The following is a 17,072-nucleotide window of genomic DNA, read 5'->3' on the forward strand; positions in this document are numbered from 1 at the left end:
CATTTTTGTTTAAGCCTGTGATTATATTCATTGTGTCCTGTATCCTCTTTAATTTGTTGTGGTTATCATATCAGTATTTTACTTTCCGAGTTGTGTATTTTGTATATATATATATATATATATATATATAAAATGTATGTATGTATATACAGTATATGCCAGACCCAACAATGTAGAATAGTTGAATGCCAATATCAGAGCAACCTGGGCTCTGACTGATCGACTCCACGCCACATTGCTGCAGTAATTCATGCAAAAGAAGCCTCAACTAAGTATTGAGTGCTGTACATGCTCACACTTTTCCTGTTCATACTTTTCAGTTGGCCATAATTTCTAAAAATCCTTTCTTTGTATTGATCTTAAGTAATATTCAAATTTTCTTAGATGCTGAATTTGTGGGTTTCATTAGTTGTCAGTTGCAATCATCAAAATTAAAATTGTACTTTTGAATGGAATTTGTAAAATAAATAAACTTTTTTCGATGATATTCTAGTTATATGACCAGCACCAGTGTGTGTGTGTGTGTGTGTGTACACAGTGCCCTCCACAATTATTGGCACACCTGTTTAAGATGTGGTCATGAACTTCTAAAAATTAATACTTTGTACACCCCCCTTTTGCCAACAAGACGGTATTTAATCTCCTCCTATAACATTTCACAAGATTGGAGTACACAAAGAGAAGTACACAAAATCTTTGACCATTCCTCTTTGCACAATCTTTCTAGATCATCCAGTGTTCTGGGTCCTCTCTTATGCACTGTCCTCTTTAGCTCGCCCACAGGTTTTTGATTGGGTTGAAGTCTGGCAATTGAGATGGCCTTGGTAGGACCTTGAGTTTGTGACTGTTGAACCATTTTTGTGTAGATTTTGCCACGTTCTGGATGATTATCCTGCTGAAAGACCCAATGATGACCTATCTTCAGCTTTCTGCCAGAGGCCATCAGGTTTTTATTAAAAATTTCCTGGTAGATCAAAGCATTCATAATGCCATGTACCCTAACAAGGTTCCCAGAGCCTTTGAAAGAGAAAAAGGCTCACAGCATCACAGATCCTCCACCATACTTCACGGTGGGCATGAGGTGCTTACTCAGCTTTTGTTTTACGCCAGACCCACTTAGAGTGTTTGTTGCCAAAAATCTGACCTAAGCACACAATCCCAGATGAAGTCCCTGTACTGCTCAGCAAACTCCAGACGTTTACGTTTGTGAGTGTTAGTGGGAAAGGGATTTTTATTTGCATTCCTCCCAAATAGTGTGTTGGCATGTAGTGAGCATCTGAGGGTTGTTATGGAGACATTGTGACCCCAAGATGTCACTATTTGATGCAATTTGTGACAGTGAGCTTAGGATTTTTTTTTACTTCTTTTACCATCCTCCTTCACTGTGCGTTGTGGCAAGATAAACTTGGTCCCTTTTCCAGCCTTGTTTGTCACTGTTCCAGTTGCTTTAAACTTCTTAATGATTCCTCTGACTGTAGATACGGGCAAGATAAGGCTAGTGGCTATTTTCTTGTAGGCATTGCCTGACTTATGAAGGTTGACACACATCTGCCTTACTTAATTGGTGTGTTCTCTTGTCTTTGTCATGTTGACAAGGGGGTAGGAGAATGAAGAGACATGAAGGATGTGAGAAAGCCTACATTCACAGAAGATCTGTGGTTAGCTGTCCAAGATGTTTGGAACAACCTACCATCCAAGTTCCTTCAAAAACTGTGTGCAAGTGTACCTACAAGAATTGCAAAGGGTGGTCACACCAAATATTGATTTGATTTATATTTCTCTTTTGTTTATTCACATGAAAATAAATGTTTCAGACTTCCATTTTGAAAGCATTCTTTGGTTACAGCATTTTTTCACACCAAACTTTTTGCACAGTACTGTATATGCATATATTTTTTCATTAAATTATTATTCTATAACATCTTGCCTACTATCTCTGAAAATATGTTGATAAGAAGAATCCAGCTTTCATATGATATCAAAACCTAAAAAAGCACATAGGCAGAATTATTCTTTTAATGATGGTTATTTGAGGTATCTATAGACCACGTATCTAATGTTGAAGTGGTGCAAGTAGAAATAAAAATACAGATTTTGATCTTGTTGTACAAAATATCAAAATATTTGATAGCTGTTTGTATCTGTTGCCAAGAGGCCTGCATTAACTCTTAGTACATTGCAGTAGAATAAAATAAAGATGAAATGAGTCATGAGTTTTAATGCTATAGCAAATGGCATTAGGTATAATTGAGGAAGCATGACACTGAATCGACATGCAAATAAAGCTACTTCAGCATTTGCCCACAATGATATTATGTGTGAAGAACACATAATATCATTGCAGACTGTATTTGGAGACTAATATCTCGTAATTTGATATGGGCATTTTGGCTAGAAGAGTGAGAAAATGAATTGGCTCTATGATGAGGAAAGTTTTCTAAATAACATTCGATTTTCAAATTGACAGACTAACAGAACCCAGTGTTCTGCACTGTTACCATGGAGAATCATATCTCTTTGTCTTTCTGTGACAGTATGTTACATCAGTCACAAGCCTGTACTGCTGTTGCATGCTATTGTCTAGAGGCTGATTTCACACATGCAATTTTAGAAGCATAATCACTTATTATGCTTCTAAACCAATGAAAAACACCAACAATTCAGATTACCTTTCCTATTTTTCCTAAACCAACACCTGGAAAGCAATGGCAAAAGAAAACACTATTTTCAAATAAAAGTAATCTTCTTTGCAGTTTTGATTTAAGAATATACTAATTTTCTGAATCAATGATTTTTGAAATCATCTTTTGAGAAAGAGACAGAAGATATAATCTTTATTTTTCATTGGCTTTTATATTGCTATAAATGACAAAACAATAATAAAAATATATATATTATATATCTACCCCTATTATATATCTATATCTAGGTGTGACCCCTCTCAGCATGAATCAGTGGATAAATAAGCACGAGCATGTAATTTACAAGTGTGAGCGGACATCGCCAAAATATCCAGGCCCCAGTGGGAACCCTTTTGACCTTTGCTGTTTTTCCTCACACATCATAAAAAGCATGCTCTTTTGCTTTTCAAACAAAAGACTTTTCAAAAGGGATGATCAGAATTCTCATTTTTACTAGAGCAAATATATGTTGAGTTACCAATAATCTCCTATAATCCTCTTGTATGTATTGATGTGTCCATGAAAACTCACATTTTAATCTATGCATAATCATGTGGTGGATAGTAGTTGAGATGAGCACTAGATATGTGATGTTTGGTGTTGAATGAAAGCTTATGACGTTTGCCATTTCATGGTGTGAATGAATGTTCAAGATTTTGTTGTTATATGGGATGTAGGAAACGTTCTATAAAGTATAGGACATTGCAGAAATGCTATCTCCAGATGGGATGGAAACTCTGTGTTAACGTACAGTAATTTATGCATGGAAAAATAGCCGAACTGGGTGTGAACATGGTCTGTAGCCCCATATTGATTGGACAACACCTTCGGGTAAGCCAAAAACTTGTATAAAACTTAAAAAGAGAGGCGAAAAAGAAAAGAGAAAAGAACCCATTGACTCCTGCAGCTTCAACTCTAGAAACTTCCAAAGCTGAGCAACCCAACTACGAGAGACTTTTTACTTAACACCCATTAAAATCGCCTGGAAACCCAAAGACGTCATCCAAAACATCAAGCCAGGATTCCCTTAGAGAAGCCAGCACAGTTTCGGTAGTGCAGACAAAGTATGCATCTCTTAACTGAATGCTGCAAAGTGGAAAGCTAAAACTTCTGCTTTGATGAATTCTTGTGGGTTGCAATCTTAGAACTAGCAAATAGACTTTGGACTTCATTAATCAATTCCTTCCCAAACTGTTTCTTTTTGTGTGTGTGTGTGCCTTATTAGCTTAGTCATGTTAGTAGAAGTATAGCTCAATAAACTTTCTGTTTCATTATTAAGAGTCGTTGTCGTGTGTGTTGTGTATTTTAAAGTCAAACTCTGCACAGACCTGTGCTAACCAGCTCAGAAGTAAGAATCAAGCCAGATAAATGAATAAGTGGATACCAATTTGTGATTTTGCTGATCACAAAATAGAATTGGTAAGATACCTTTAATTGTGCCAAATTCTGCATGGAATAGTCAATAAAGTGTATTCTAAAATTCAATGGAAACCAATTCTCATTTTGGATTTCATAAGAGCTACAAATTCCAAAAAGTTTGGGACAGGTAGCAATAAGAGGCCGGAAAAGTTAAATCTACATATAAGGAACAGCTGGGAGACCAATTTTCAACTTATTAGGTCAATTGGCAACATGATTGGGTATAAAAAGAACCTCTCAGTGTCTCTCAGAAGTCAAAATGGACAGATGATCAACAATTCCTCCAATGCTGTGGCGAAAAATAGTGGAGAAAAGTAGTATCAGAAAGTAGTTTCTCAGAGAAAAATTGCAAAGAGTTTGAAGTTATCATTGTCTACCGTGCATAATATCATCCAAAGATTTAGAGAATCTGGAACAGTCTCTGAGCGTAAGGGTCAAAACCATACTGGATGCCTGTGATCTTCGGGCCCTTAGACGGCACTGCATCACATACAGGAATGTTACTGTAATGTAAATCACAACATGGGCTCAGGAATACTTCCAGAAAACATTGTCGTCAACACAATCCACCATGCCATTCATTCTTATGAATGTAGAACAACTGAAAAAAAAAAAATATATGTAAAAAATAATAAATACTGTGCGGTTCACCGGCATTTTCCAAATCAAAGTGATCATCCTTATCTCCTTGTTAGTGAGGACTTAGGAGTGAGCAGAGCATGAGCATGTCATTATTTAGCAATGTATTTTTCTCAGTATTTTCAGGTGGGATGTTCCTGTGACAACGAACACAGCGCAATGTGCTTCAACAGATGTCGCTGTTTTAATGTCATAAATTAATGTTTATTATCGTTAGCATAACTGTAGCAAATAAACATACATTTAAAACTAATATGTATGAACTGTTGTATTATTGATGTGTTGACACAATTGCCTCTAACATTAATGCAACATCAATAATGCAAGATATTGCATTAATGTTAGTAATTGTGTCAACGCAATACTATTAATAATGTAATCATTCTAATAATAATACTATAAACGCATTTTGCAAATAACTGTATTTTGTATGTTTTCTATAGTTTGTGGAGACATTCATGGGCAGTTTTTTGACTTAATGAAGCTCTTTGAGGTGGGAGGTTCTCCAGCCAGCACACGATACCTTTTCCTGGGTGATTATGTGGACAGAGGATATTTCAGTATTGAAGTAAGTCACTGCTAATATCTCAACACTAAATTGTATGTGTCCTTTTATAATTGCAATCCTCTGATTTTACTCTCGTTTTGTTTGTGTGTCCACAGTGTGTACTGTACCTATGGGCCTTAAAAATCCTTTATCCCAAGACACTGTTTTTGCTGCGTGGGAACCACGAATGTAGACATTTAACAGAGTATTTCACTTTTAAACAGGAATGTAAGTATGACTGCCAACCACATCACAATAACTAGAAATAACAAAATAACTACAGAAATAATAACAAAAAAAATAGCTACAGTACTATTAGCATTTAAATAAACTATTACCTAACAAGACACTCTTAAGTAAAGGCCTGCAATTCATAATGTGAATTATGCATAATGAATAATTAATTTTAATCTAGGTAACGTACTAGCAATAACCGAAGTATTACCAAATCATTCTAATCTCCTAATACTAATTACTTGTTGCTATATTCTTCTCAAGAAACTACCTTTTTTTTTTTTTGTATTCTAAGGTGAAGACCATGGTAATCCACCAGTAAGGATTTAAGTGTAACCAAATTTACTAAAAAAAGAATTACTAACCACAAAAACCTCAGGAGTGTAGTAAGACCTGAATAATTACTATCCAATCAAATACCAAATATATTTAATATAATATTTGTAATATTTGAATCATTACTAGTGGGTTACCATGAACTTTACTTTAGAATTAATTATACATTATGTATTATTCATATTAATTATGGACCTGTATACAGTAGTTCTTATACAGTAGTTCATTAATTAGTTTATTGTTAGTTACTAGTAGTTAACATTGCATTACTCATGTGTTCTTGTGTAATTATTCATTAATAATGGAACATTACTCGGAACAATGGAACATGTTACACGGCACAGACCTTTTTTTTGATACTCTCACCCTTTTCTACTTAGAAGTAAAGCCACTCACTTTCTCAGTATTTGATGTCAGAAGTTGTATTGGTTTACCTTGAGCGAGTAACTAGCATAACTAGCCAAAACTATCGTCTGACTTATGATTCACAATCATTATAAGAATATTTTCTAATTGGAATGATATGGGTAGATTTTTACTTGTACACTCTATACTTGTAGTCAGTATACTTGCAGTGCTGATGTTGTTAACAATAATAATTTGCAGGATTTATTGTGACATGACAGAGTTCGTCACCACTGATAGCACAATTTATTGTAGTGAACAGTTTTATTGTCAACAAAAGTGGCAGGCTTGTTACTTACTTGTTCAGATGACAATATATACGGTGAAAATTCTTACAGTATAGTGGTCATATATTCCCAGACGTAGGCTAGAATCTGTGCTTACTAACATTAAATTAGAAGTGATCTATGCTGGAGCCACTCCACTACAACCCCACTCGTGGAATATAATTGTTTAAGGAACTGCATTTGTGGTGAAAGCCGTCACCTTATGTTGAAGTTTTCTATTAGAAATGTTTGGATGGCCTTTATAGTCATATAAAGTTATAGAATGTGTGTTTATTTTGGGTTTAACTGATGCTCATTTTCTTTTCCCTTCTCCTCAATCATTCTCCATCCCTGACAGGTAGAATTAAATATTCAGAGCGGGTGTATGATGCGTGTATGGATGCCTTTGACTGTCTTCCCCTGGCAGCACTGATGAACCAGCAGTTCTTGTGTGTGCACGGTGGATTGTCCCCTGAAATCACAAACCTTGATGACATCAGGAAAGTATGTACATAATGAAGTAGTGTCATTAATAAACCATTCCTTGATTGATTATTCCATTAACACCAGTGCTTTCTGTATGTGCAATCTATATGCAATATAAAATCATGAAAAATACATTCCTTGTTTATATTCCACTTAAAAGGGACTGTAACAGTAAGTGTCCCATTATGCTATTTTAAAGGTTCCTAATTTAGTTTTGGCAATCTTCTTACGCAGGTAGTATTCAAGCATCCAATCCAATTCACCCGGTAAAAAAAAAAAAAAAAAAAAAAAAAAGGTCCGGACCTCTAAATTTTTGAATGACTGATTAATACTCCTCATATTAATGAGTTGTTAATGTATAATGAAAGTTTAAACTGTTTGAAAGAATTTTAACATTCCTGATATGAAATTGATTGCTGCTAGAGGCTGGCAGAGTGAACAAGCCTTTTTGCTGAAATGTGTGAATGAGTGCAGTTTCTGTTTTGCCAGATCCAGCTATTATAAGAAAAAAAAACAAATCTAAATCAAAACTAAAGTGTTTGAAGGCAGGTCGAAGTAGACATTGTTTGCAGATAAATGAGAACCACAAGGTGGCAGTATGCTAATTTAATTCCTCCACAGATAAAATATAGAGTTGATTCTGACTCATTTGGCAGTTCTGAATCAATTCTTTCTTAGGGGGGCAAATTCAATAGTCATGCACTTTGAGCTTTAAAACATTGCTTTCCTTCTAAAACATAAAAAAAAAAAACGTTTACAGCATAATGGGGCACTTTATTGTAGATAGTGACTCGGTAGTCAGTTTCTGGTCATTTCAAACAAACATTCTATGTTTAAACTGAAAATATTTAACACTTACAGTGCTTGTTTGTGATATATCAATGTCCAAATCTGAGGGTTTAGTGAAAAATTATTTGTACCGTTTTACAGTACAAATGTTTTAAAATGTTTCTTTTCCCCAAAAGGCTGTTTTTATAAGGTTTCTAAAATAGTTCAGTTCCTTTTTTTGTCTTTAAAAAATAATGATGCTTCTCTCTAACATAGTAGTACTCTGTGGTATAAAGTATAATTTTCTCCTTTCCAGTTAGATAGATTCAAAGAGCCTCCCGCATATGGACCAATGTGTGACTTGCTTTGGTCGGACCCACTGGAGGACTTTGGCAACGAGAAAACCCAGGAACATTTCACACACAACACAGTGAGAGGCTGCTCCTATTTCTACAGGTACAAAAAAAACTATTAAAATGAAACCAGACAACACTTATAATTAAATAACAGAAATTAACAATTATAATTATTTATTTATTTATTTTATTAAACACTATGCAGTTATATACAGAGGATTAAATTTGTCATTAAAAATGTAATGTAGCATACTTGAGAATGAGATAAATGTCTTGTTAGATTAAAAATATTTATTGTATTAAAGGGGACATCAGATGCCCATTTTTCCCAAGTTGGTATTATTCTTTATGGTCTTTGTGTACAGTCTATAACATTTTTACACAATTTTTACCTTCTGTTCTCAGCAGCCCATTGTGGTGCATGTCCCTTTAAATGATAAGCTACTGTTCTCCCTCTTCCATGTGCTGAGCAGTTCTCTGAGACTGTAAACTGACCACATTCATCATGGAACTTGTTAACAAGCAAATTCTTAAGAAAGGTGATTTGCAAAGATCATTATAGGGGTGGTCGTGTACACGCTGCCAACACACATTAATGTTCACATGCTGTGTAAAGGTACATTTGCCTCTGATGTCCCTTTTAAAACATTTTCTATCTAATCTTCTTGAAACCCTCCATGGAAAATAAATATCATTCATGGTTCTATTAACATGAATATGAATGAATTATGCAAGTGAATGAATTTTAAGTACATTTTGATTTACTATTGACTGTTACGTGAAGAGGATTAATGCTGTATGTTTTGTTTTGCCTCAAAAAGGAGAAAATATCATACACCTGCTAAGGCTAAAAAAAATTGATATTTAACAAAAGTTGATATTTCTTCAAAATAATTAAATAAATTACAGATTATTTAACCTCTCTTTACTCATTCTTTTAGTTATCCTGCTGTTTGTGACTTTCTACAACACAACAACTTATTATCTGTTATACGAGCCCATGAAGCACAGGATGCTGGGTAAGTTTGACACACTTATATTCAGGTCCACTGCTTTTGGACTGCTAAAAAGAGTGGACATTTTAGGTCCTCTGCACCTTCACTCTGTGTCCTATTAGTATGTGTGTGTGTGTGTGTGTGTGTTTATATGTGTGAGTGTGTGAAAGAGAGCCTGTAAGAGTGTGAGTTTTGTGTTTCTGCCCCTGCCATTCCCAAAAACAAGGTTGTAGCAATATAATTCATAAATCTAATCTAACAAAGGTAAAGGGCGATATTTTACCATATATAGCTATATAAATAAAAATGATTGATTGATTGATTGATATACTGTCAATATTGCTTGTAGTTGGGATTTATTAAAATATCTGTTAAGTATTGTAACATAGATTTTTGATGGCCTTGAATTAAAAACCCAAACCTGCAGCGAGTCAACCAAACCCACAAACACTGGCTGGGTATGAACACCATACAAGGGTTAAAACTGAAATTGATGCAAATTGCCCACAATTAAAAGTTGTGCTGTACTTTTTACATAAAGAAATTTTTTTATATATATATGTTTATAAAGCATTACTTTATGAATTTTCCCGCCTTAAATTGGCCTTTTTGTTTTTGACTTCTTGTCCAGTTTTGTTAAGTCAGACAATTGTGTCAACTTTCACTGCTCATCGTGGAGTCTGCCAGTCTCTTGGTCCCTGATTATAAGCTGTATTATCTGTTTAGGATTACTGTTGATCACTTAGGCTTGGTGTCTCAGAGACCTTTTAGCCTTTTGAAATTTGCATATAAATTGTAAACACATCGACACATTTATGAGTGCTAAATTGGTTGCTCCTGGTTACAAATACACATAACACACACATAAATACATTTTATTTATTTAGACTATAATTAATTAGTTACCAATGTATCTGGTATATGCATGTGTTTGTATGTTTCCTTATCATATCAGCCTAGTTACCACTAAGCTATTTTTATTATTTAAGCTTCAAATGCTGTATGAATGTGTCTTTAGTGTAATATTGTCTAGATATCATACACAGACACACCAAATGTAATATTTTGCAATATTCTTATAACTCATATAATTATTAATTATAATGAATGTTTTTCTAGAGTGTAATCTGTTAGATGGTGTGCTTTGACAAATATTCACTTTTATGTATATATATTTAAATCGTTCGTAAAATCATTGTGAGTTTTCAAATTAATGAAAATTAATTAATTAAAACCGTTGAATAGAAGTGTACACGTTCTATTTTAATTCATTTAAATGTTCTGTGTTCAGATGACACAAAATTCTGATACACTTTCATTTGCTCCTGTTCTCTTGTTTTTATAACTGTAAAAACACAGAGCTCATTACTAGCTACATTTACATGCAACCATAATCCTTTTTATGTAATCGGTTTGACGTGGCTCAGTCATAATGAAAAGACTTAATGTAAACACAATCTGATTGAGCTCGATCAAAATGAAATTTCAATCATATTGCTTCTCTAATATGATTAAGCATATATCAATCAAGCAATCATTTTTATTTATATAGCGCTTTTAACAACACAGGTTGCATCAAAGCACTGTACAGTATAATGTAGAAGAGTACAATGACATAAATATGAGTACAAGAGTACAATGATATAAACACTTGATCAAATTGAACCCGGAAACTGAAAAGACTGCGCATGCTGGGAATGAGCAGTTCTTCCTTTTGCAAAAATATTGTAAAAATGCACGCCCTGTCATCATAAAACTCTTTTTACTCTGCAAATGATAAGTGCAGCAGGACAACCTCCCACCAGTCCTTGTTTTGGATTTTTACTGTGTGATAAATATGAGCAGCACAGCGCAGTGGTTTATATGTATATTTATCCAGAAATGGGTAAAAACTAATTTTGCTGTTAAAAACATAAAGGAGAATGTTGGAGAGTGGTTTAATTTCAGAAATTCCAAAAAAATCAATTCCAGTTTGAAGCTTGTGGCATACAGTATAAACAAAAACATTTAATTAAATATTAGTAATACATTGGTGCCAAGGATATTCCAAATCACAGCAGCTGGAAAAAACGCTGTGCCACTAAATTTTCACGAACGCCACCAGCTGCTCGTTTTCACCTGCCATTATTTCAGCTGGCTAAATGCTCTTTGGTGAACACGATTTTGGAATATTTATTGTTAGTCATATGGCCTATTACTCTTATTTGCATGTATACAATATACAGGAGTCAAACCTGAAAAAGCAGACCAGAATATTCCACTGTGTTCCTGAACATGCAATTTATGAAAGCGTTTGTAAAGTAGAGGAGAGTTTTTAGGAAGGTTTGTTTTACACACAGATTAATCAGAATTTATTAAAATACTTATAAAAATGTCATTAATGAGGCCCGTTCTTTCTTTGAGGTTGCACTGTACTAAATAAAAATCTACCTTAAATGAACTTTGAAAATGAGAAAGTCATACAACCTGCAATTCATTTATTATTGGTTAAAATTAACTGAGACTATCTTGTGTTTTTTTCAAAATAATGCTGAAACTGGTATTGGTTTGTTTCCTGAATCTGAGCTAGGTAGATTTAAGATCTGGGCAAAGTTTGGCTTTAGAATACACAACACACAGCAAATAATTATAGATCTATTCTATACTAAAATGACTAATCTATCAAACACATGTTTCTGAGGATGCAAAGTTTTTGAGTTTGACTAAATGTCAAAGTCTAGTATTTGATATAAGTTTTTTAAATCGCAACCTGCGAGTATTTACAAAGCAGAGATTTACATTGTCATTAAGATCTTTCTTCTTGCATCATTTCAGCAGAGATTGAGGTTGTTTGTTAACGACTGGTGCTGGAAGGCAGGGATTCTGATTGGCTTGTCTGAGGGAATCCGGTACTTCTGATTAGCTGGCAGTTTTCCTGTGTGATGTCTTTTAGATTTACTCACCGGTGAATGGGCGTTGCTTTGGTTACAAAGACATCGGAGCTGGTTCCCTAGGATGGATGCTGAAACTCTTGAAATTCTTAAAGTTCTTTTGCAAGTTTGTTGCGTGGCTTTAGGCTTTAGGATATTAGCAGAGTTAAGATGATTTTGTATTGGGAGAGTTTCTGGCTGGCAGTTTCTATGTTTCTGTTAGTTCACGTCATTCCAGCCAGGAGTTGTGAGGGTTTTGGCGATGAGAAAGCAAACAAGCTTGCAGAGTTCCTTTTGTCATTTGGTTTTAAACTGATGAACTGACAAAATCCATCCCACAACATGATGTTCCAATCAGCTCTGTGCTGCAGGGCGGGTCCATGCTAATAAGGGGAGGCGATAAAGAGGGTGCTTTTCAGACAAAGAGGCGTCCGGATTTGCAATAGTCCACTTAATGTCTTTGGTCTGGTTTGTGGAGAATTTAGTTCAAGATTAAGTTCTGCACTGTTCATTCGCACAGATATCGTAAAAATGTATTCTCTTTGTATTAATTGTTTATTATGTGCACATCTGAATAATACAGAGAACTGGGTAAAAGTATTGTGGTCAGATGAGACCAAAATCAAGTTCCCTTTCAGTCGGTCACTCCGAGTCACGTCGGATGACCGGCGAATTGGGATCTCGCTTGAGAGACCAATCTACTTGAGTGTATCTAAACAAGCCAATTGAAGATTGGCATGCGCTAATCGCATCCAGCTGCCGCTGATCACAGCGCGTGTATAAATAAGCAGCGGGTGCAGCGCATATTCAGCTTTTCGCCGGGCCGAGCGTGACTGTTCCGCTCCAAAGGCGATCTACGAGTGTTGGAGTACGGGCGTTTCAGCGGAGAGTCGTTTTCCTGCGTCGAGTGGATTGCCACAATCAGGCTGCACTACCCCCTGTTTGTGTGCAAACGGCTATCCCCTGCTGCCGCAGCACTAAAGAGCATTCGCGGTGCGTCTTTTTAAAGACGACGTTACGTCTGGCAAACTCGGCGCGTCTTGGAAGACAGCGTGGGTCTTGCTTCAGACTCGATACACCCGTGTGTTTCTGGATGCGGTTGTTACCTGGTGTTAGGTGATGGTCACAATCGTTGCCTCGTGTGCCTGGGCTTAGCACGCTGAGGTGGCGGTTGTGGATGAATCATTTCCTCGCGGGAGATGGTCATCTCGGAGTGATGGGCGGGCTCTGTCGCCTTGAAAAAGGAGGCGGAGCTTGTGTTGCTCGACTTGGTTCTCATTCTGGCTGCAGACAGGTGGGCTCCATTTCGTTGTGACACAAAGCTTAAACTCTGCAACCAGTGGAGCTGCAAAGGGGCAGTCTGGACCCTCACGTGGGGTATCAGCTGTACCCTCTTGGGCTCCCCCTGATGATCAGAAGTCAATCGCTGCATCGGAAGGTGAGCCAGACATTTCTGGAAGTGAAGATCCGGTTGCTCTGCGTCTACCAGGCGTTGAATGTACTGGATACAGATCTAGAAATGGTGGCTATGCTTGCCCAGGCCGTCGAGGTGATCGGGATCAAGTGGAAACCTCCTGCTTCCCGGGCCTCGAGGCTGGACGATTAGTATTTAAGGGTGGCTTGCGCTGGTTCTCAGGGCCCCACCCTGGTACCTTTCTTCCCGGAAGTGCATGAGGAGCTTACTGGGATGTGAAAGCACCTTTCACTGCCAGAAACTGCCCCAGTGGCTCCTCCTCCTTCACCACCCTTGACAGTGGCACAGCCAGGGAGTTACGGTGATCGCCCCCCCAGTGGAGCGGTCAGTTGGGATGCAGCTGTGTCCCAATGCCGTTTCCGCTTAGTGCGGTGATCCTGTGCTCCCCTCCCGGGCCTGCAGGTACTGGCTCGGCTCTGAGCGGCAGTGCCTTGTGCGGCCTGTGGACAAGCTGGCGTCTGCAGTACACGCTTTGGCGTTGTTGCAGGTTCATCAGGCCAAGGCACTGAAGGATCTGCACAGGGGTCAGTCATGACCTGGGATTCTGAAAGAACTCTGTATCGTGATGGACCTCGGCATATAGGCAGCACCGTGGAGCTGGCAGCAGGGCAGCCACCCAGCCTGTCCAGGCTCCTGCCAAACCTGGAGGAAGCGCAGGTGCAAGAGGCCCTCAGATCCGGGGATGGAGGGAGCTGCTCTGCCGGGCAGAGAATGTTGCCGCTACCTAAAACCTCGACAAGGGCGGTTTCCTCTGTCTCTGGGTCCCCAGGGAGAGCGAGGAGTTGAGCGGGCCAGTTCCGCGCCACTCACGCTCTCCTTGGGCTAATATGCAGCAGTGGGAAGACTGGGAGGACGAACCAACAGCCTACCCGCCTCACTTCTGCGGGGATGCAGGTAAGAGTTGCACACACTCAGACCCCGCTTCGGACCGGCCACGAGACGCCCGAGCCGGGTCCCTGCACTCCCCCTCGCTGCCCCATCGCCTGCACGTCGGTGGTTCCGCTCGAGCCGCTAGTTCGGTCTCTGGATGCCTGGTTGAATCTTCCCAGGCTATCCCGGTGGCTCCTGCAACCCTTCCCTTGGCTATATGATTCAGTTCATCCGGCGTCCCCCAAGTTCAGTGGGATCCGCTATATGTCAGTGAACAATGCGTGTGCCCCTGTCTTGTGGGGCGGAGATTGCTGTCCTTCTAGTGAAGGCCGCGATAAAGCCGCTTCCTCCAGCCGATGAAGGTCGGGGCTTACAGCCCATACTTCATAGTGCCCAAGAAAGCGGTGGGTTATGACCAATCTTGGATCTGTGAGTCCTGAATCGAGCACTCCGTTCAGGATGTTGACACAGAAACGCCTATTCAGTGCGTCCGTCCCCAGGATTGGTTGCAGCGATCGACCTGAAGGACACGTACTTTCATGTGTCGATTCTTCCGTGCCACAGGCCATTCCTGAGGTTCGCGTTCGAAGGTCGCGCATGTCAGTACAAGTCCTACCCTTCGGGCTCTCCCTGTCGCCACGCGTCTTCATGCAAGTCGCGGAAGCAGCCCTTGCTCCACTGAGAGAGTAAGGCGTTCGCATTCTCAACCAACTGGATGACTGGCTCAGTCCCGGGCTCAGTTGTGCGAACACGGGGATCTGGTGCTACAGCACCTCAGCCAGTTGGGGTTTCAGGTCAACCAGGAGAAGAGCAAACTCTGTCCAACGCAGAGGATCTCTTTTCTTGGGATGGAGCTGGATTCGATCGATCAGATGGCACACCTCACAGAGGAGCGTGCCAATTCGGTGTTGAACTGCTTCAATATGTTCAAGAGCAGGATGGCGGTCCCACTGAAATATTTTCAGAGGCTCCTGGGGCATATGGCAGCCGCGGCCACAGTGATGCCGCTGGGACTAATCCATATGAGACCGCTTCAACATTGGCTACGACGATCGGAGTCCCGAGGTGGGGCGTGGCAAAGTGGCACTCACCGGGTTCAAATAACACCGGCCTGCCGCCAAACCTTCACCCCGTGGTCAGACCTCTCGTTCCTTCGGGCGGGTGCCCTGGAGAAGGTCTCCAGGTATGCTGTGGTTTCACGGATGCCTCCACCACCGGCTGAGGGCCCACGTACAACGGGCATGCAGTGTCAGGGGTTTGGGCGGGCCTCAACTGCAATGGCACATCAACTGCCTAAAGTTGCTGGCAGCACATCTCGCCCTAGGCAGTCTCGAGAACTGCCTTGAGGCCAGCATGTACTAGTCTGCACAGACAACATACTGAACGTTGCGTACATCAACCAACAAGGTGGTCTACGCTCCGTCGTATGTCGCAACTAGCCCACCACCTCCTCCTCCTATGGAGTCGGAAGTTCTGAGGTCGCTTCGCCATTCACATTCCAGGAGTGTGCAACCAGGCAGCCGACGAGGGCTGTCGCGAGCTGCACTACCCGGAGAATGGAGACTCCATCCCGGCGGTTCAGCTGATTGGGAACGTTTCCAGAGCCACTCAGGTAGACCTGTTTGCCTCTCCAGAGACTTCCCATTGCCCACTGGCACACAGCTGGCTGCGGGGGCCTTTGCAAGTATGTATTTCCCCAGTGAGCCTTCTTGCACAGACACTGTGCAAGGTCAGGAGGACTAGGAGCAGGTCTTGCTAGTAGCACCCTACTGGTGAAGACTTGGTTCCCAGAACTTGTGCTCCTCGCGACAGCCCCTCCTTGGCCGATCCCTCTGAGGAAGGATCTTCTGACTCAGAGATGGGCACTTTTGGCACCCGCGTCCCAGACCTCTGGAAACTCCATGTCTGGTCCCTGGATGGGATGCGGAGGCTCTAGGTGACCTACCTCAAGAGGTAGTCGACACCATTTCTTTGGCTAGAGTGCCGTCCACGAGACAGGCCTATGCCTTGAAGTAGAGCCTGTTAAGTCGAGTGGTGTTCTTCTCAGGGTGAAGACCCGGAATTGCCCTATCAGTCGTGTGCTTATCTTCTTGCAGCAAGGTTGGAGCGAAGGCTGTCTCCCTCCACCCTTAAAGTCTCACGTGGCTACAATCGCTGCAAATCATGACCCCATAGATGGGAGGTCTGTGGGTAAGCATGGCCGGATTATCAGGTTCCTGAGGGAAGCCAGGAGGTTGAATCCTCCACGGCTCCCAACAGTACCCTCTTGGGACCTGTCTGTAGTGCTGACAGCACTGCAGTAGGCTCCGTTGAACCCTTGCCAGCAGTTGTGCTAAAGTTCTTTTATCTATGAAGACATTGCTCCTGCTCGCATTGGCCTCCATCAAGAGGGTAGGGGACCTGCAGGCTTTTTCGGTCGACGATTAGTGCCTACAGTTTGGGCTCGCGTGGTTCCCAGGTACCACTGAGGCCATGGCCCGGCTACGTGCCCAAGGTTCCCACTACCCCCTTCAGAGACCAGGTGGTGAACCTTCAAGCGCTGCCCTGGAGGAGGCAGACCCAGCCCTGGCGTTGCTTGTCCCGTCCGAGCACTCCGATGCTCGTTGACCGGACACAAAGCTTCAGGACCTCAGTCCAGCTCTCGTTTGTCACAGAGGCCGGCAGAGGGGAGTGCCGCCTCCAAGCAG

General features: G+C 40.4%; 1 protein-coding gene across 1 annotated transcript in view; it reads left to right on the forward strand.

The window, feature by feature from the left end:
- The first annotated feature begins 5,186 nt into the window (after positions 1 to 5,186).
- LOC122348112 (serine/threonine-protein phosphatase 2B catalytic subunit alpha isoform-like) overlaps positions 5,187 to 17,072 on the forward strand; it is a 43,165-nt gene continuing 31,279 nt past the window's right edge. The window contains exons 1-5 of the mRNA XM_043243374.1: positions 5,187 to 5,307; positions 5,403 to 5,514; positions 6,886 to 7,031; positions 8,098 to 8,237; positions 9,079 to 9,156. Of these exons, the coding sequence (XP_043099309.1) occupies positions 5,218 to 5,307; positions 5,403 to 5,514; positions 6,886 to 7,031; positions 8,098 to 8,237; positions 9,079 to 9,156 (566 nt within the window). The 5' untranslated portion in view covers positions 5,187 to 5,217. The remainder of the gene's footprint in view (positions 5,308 to 5,402; positions 5,515 to 6,885; positions 7,032 to 8,097; positions 8,238 to 9,078; positions 9,157 to 17,072) is intronic.

Source organism: Puntigrus tetrazona, chromosome 7 (genome assembly GCF_018831695.1).
Source record: "Puntigrus tetrazona isolate hp1 chromosome 7, ASM1883169v1, whole genome shotgun sequence".
Taxonomy (NCBI): Eukaryota; Metazoa; Chordata; class Actinopteri; order Cypriniformes; family Cyprinidae; genus Puntigrus; species Puntigrus tetrazona.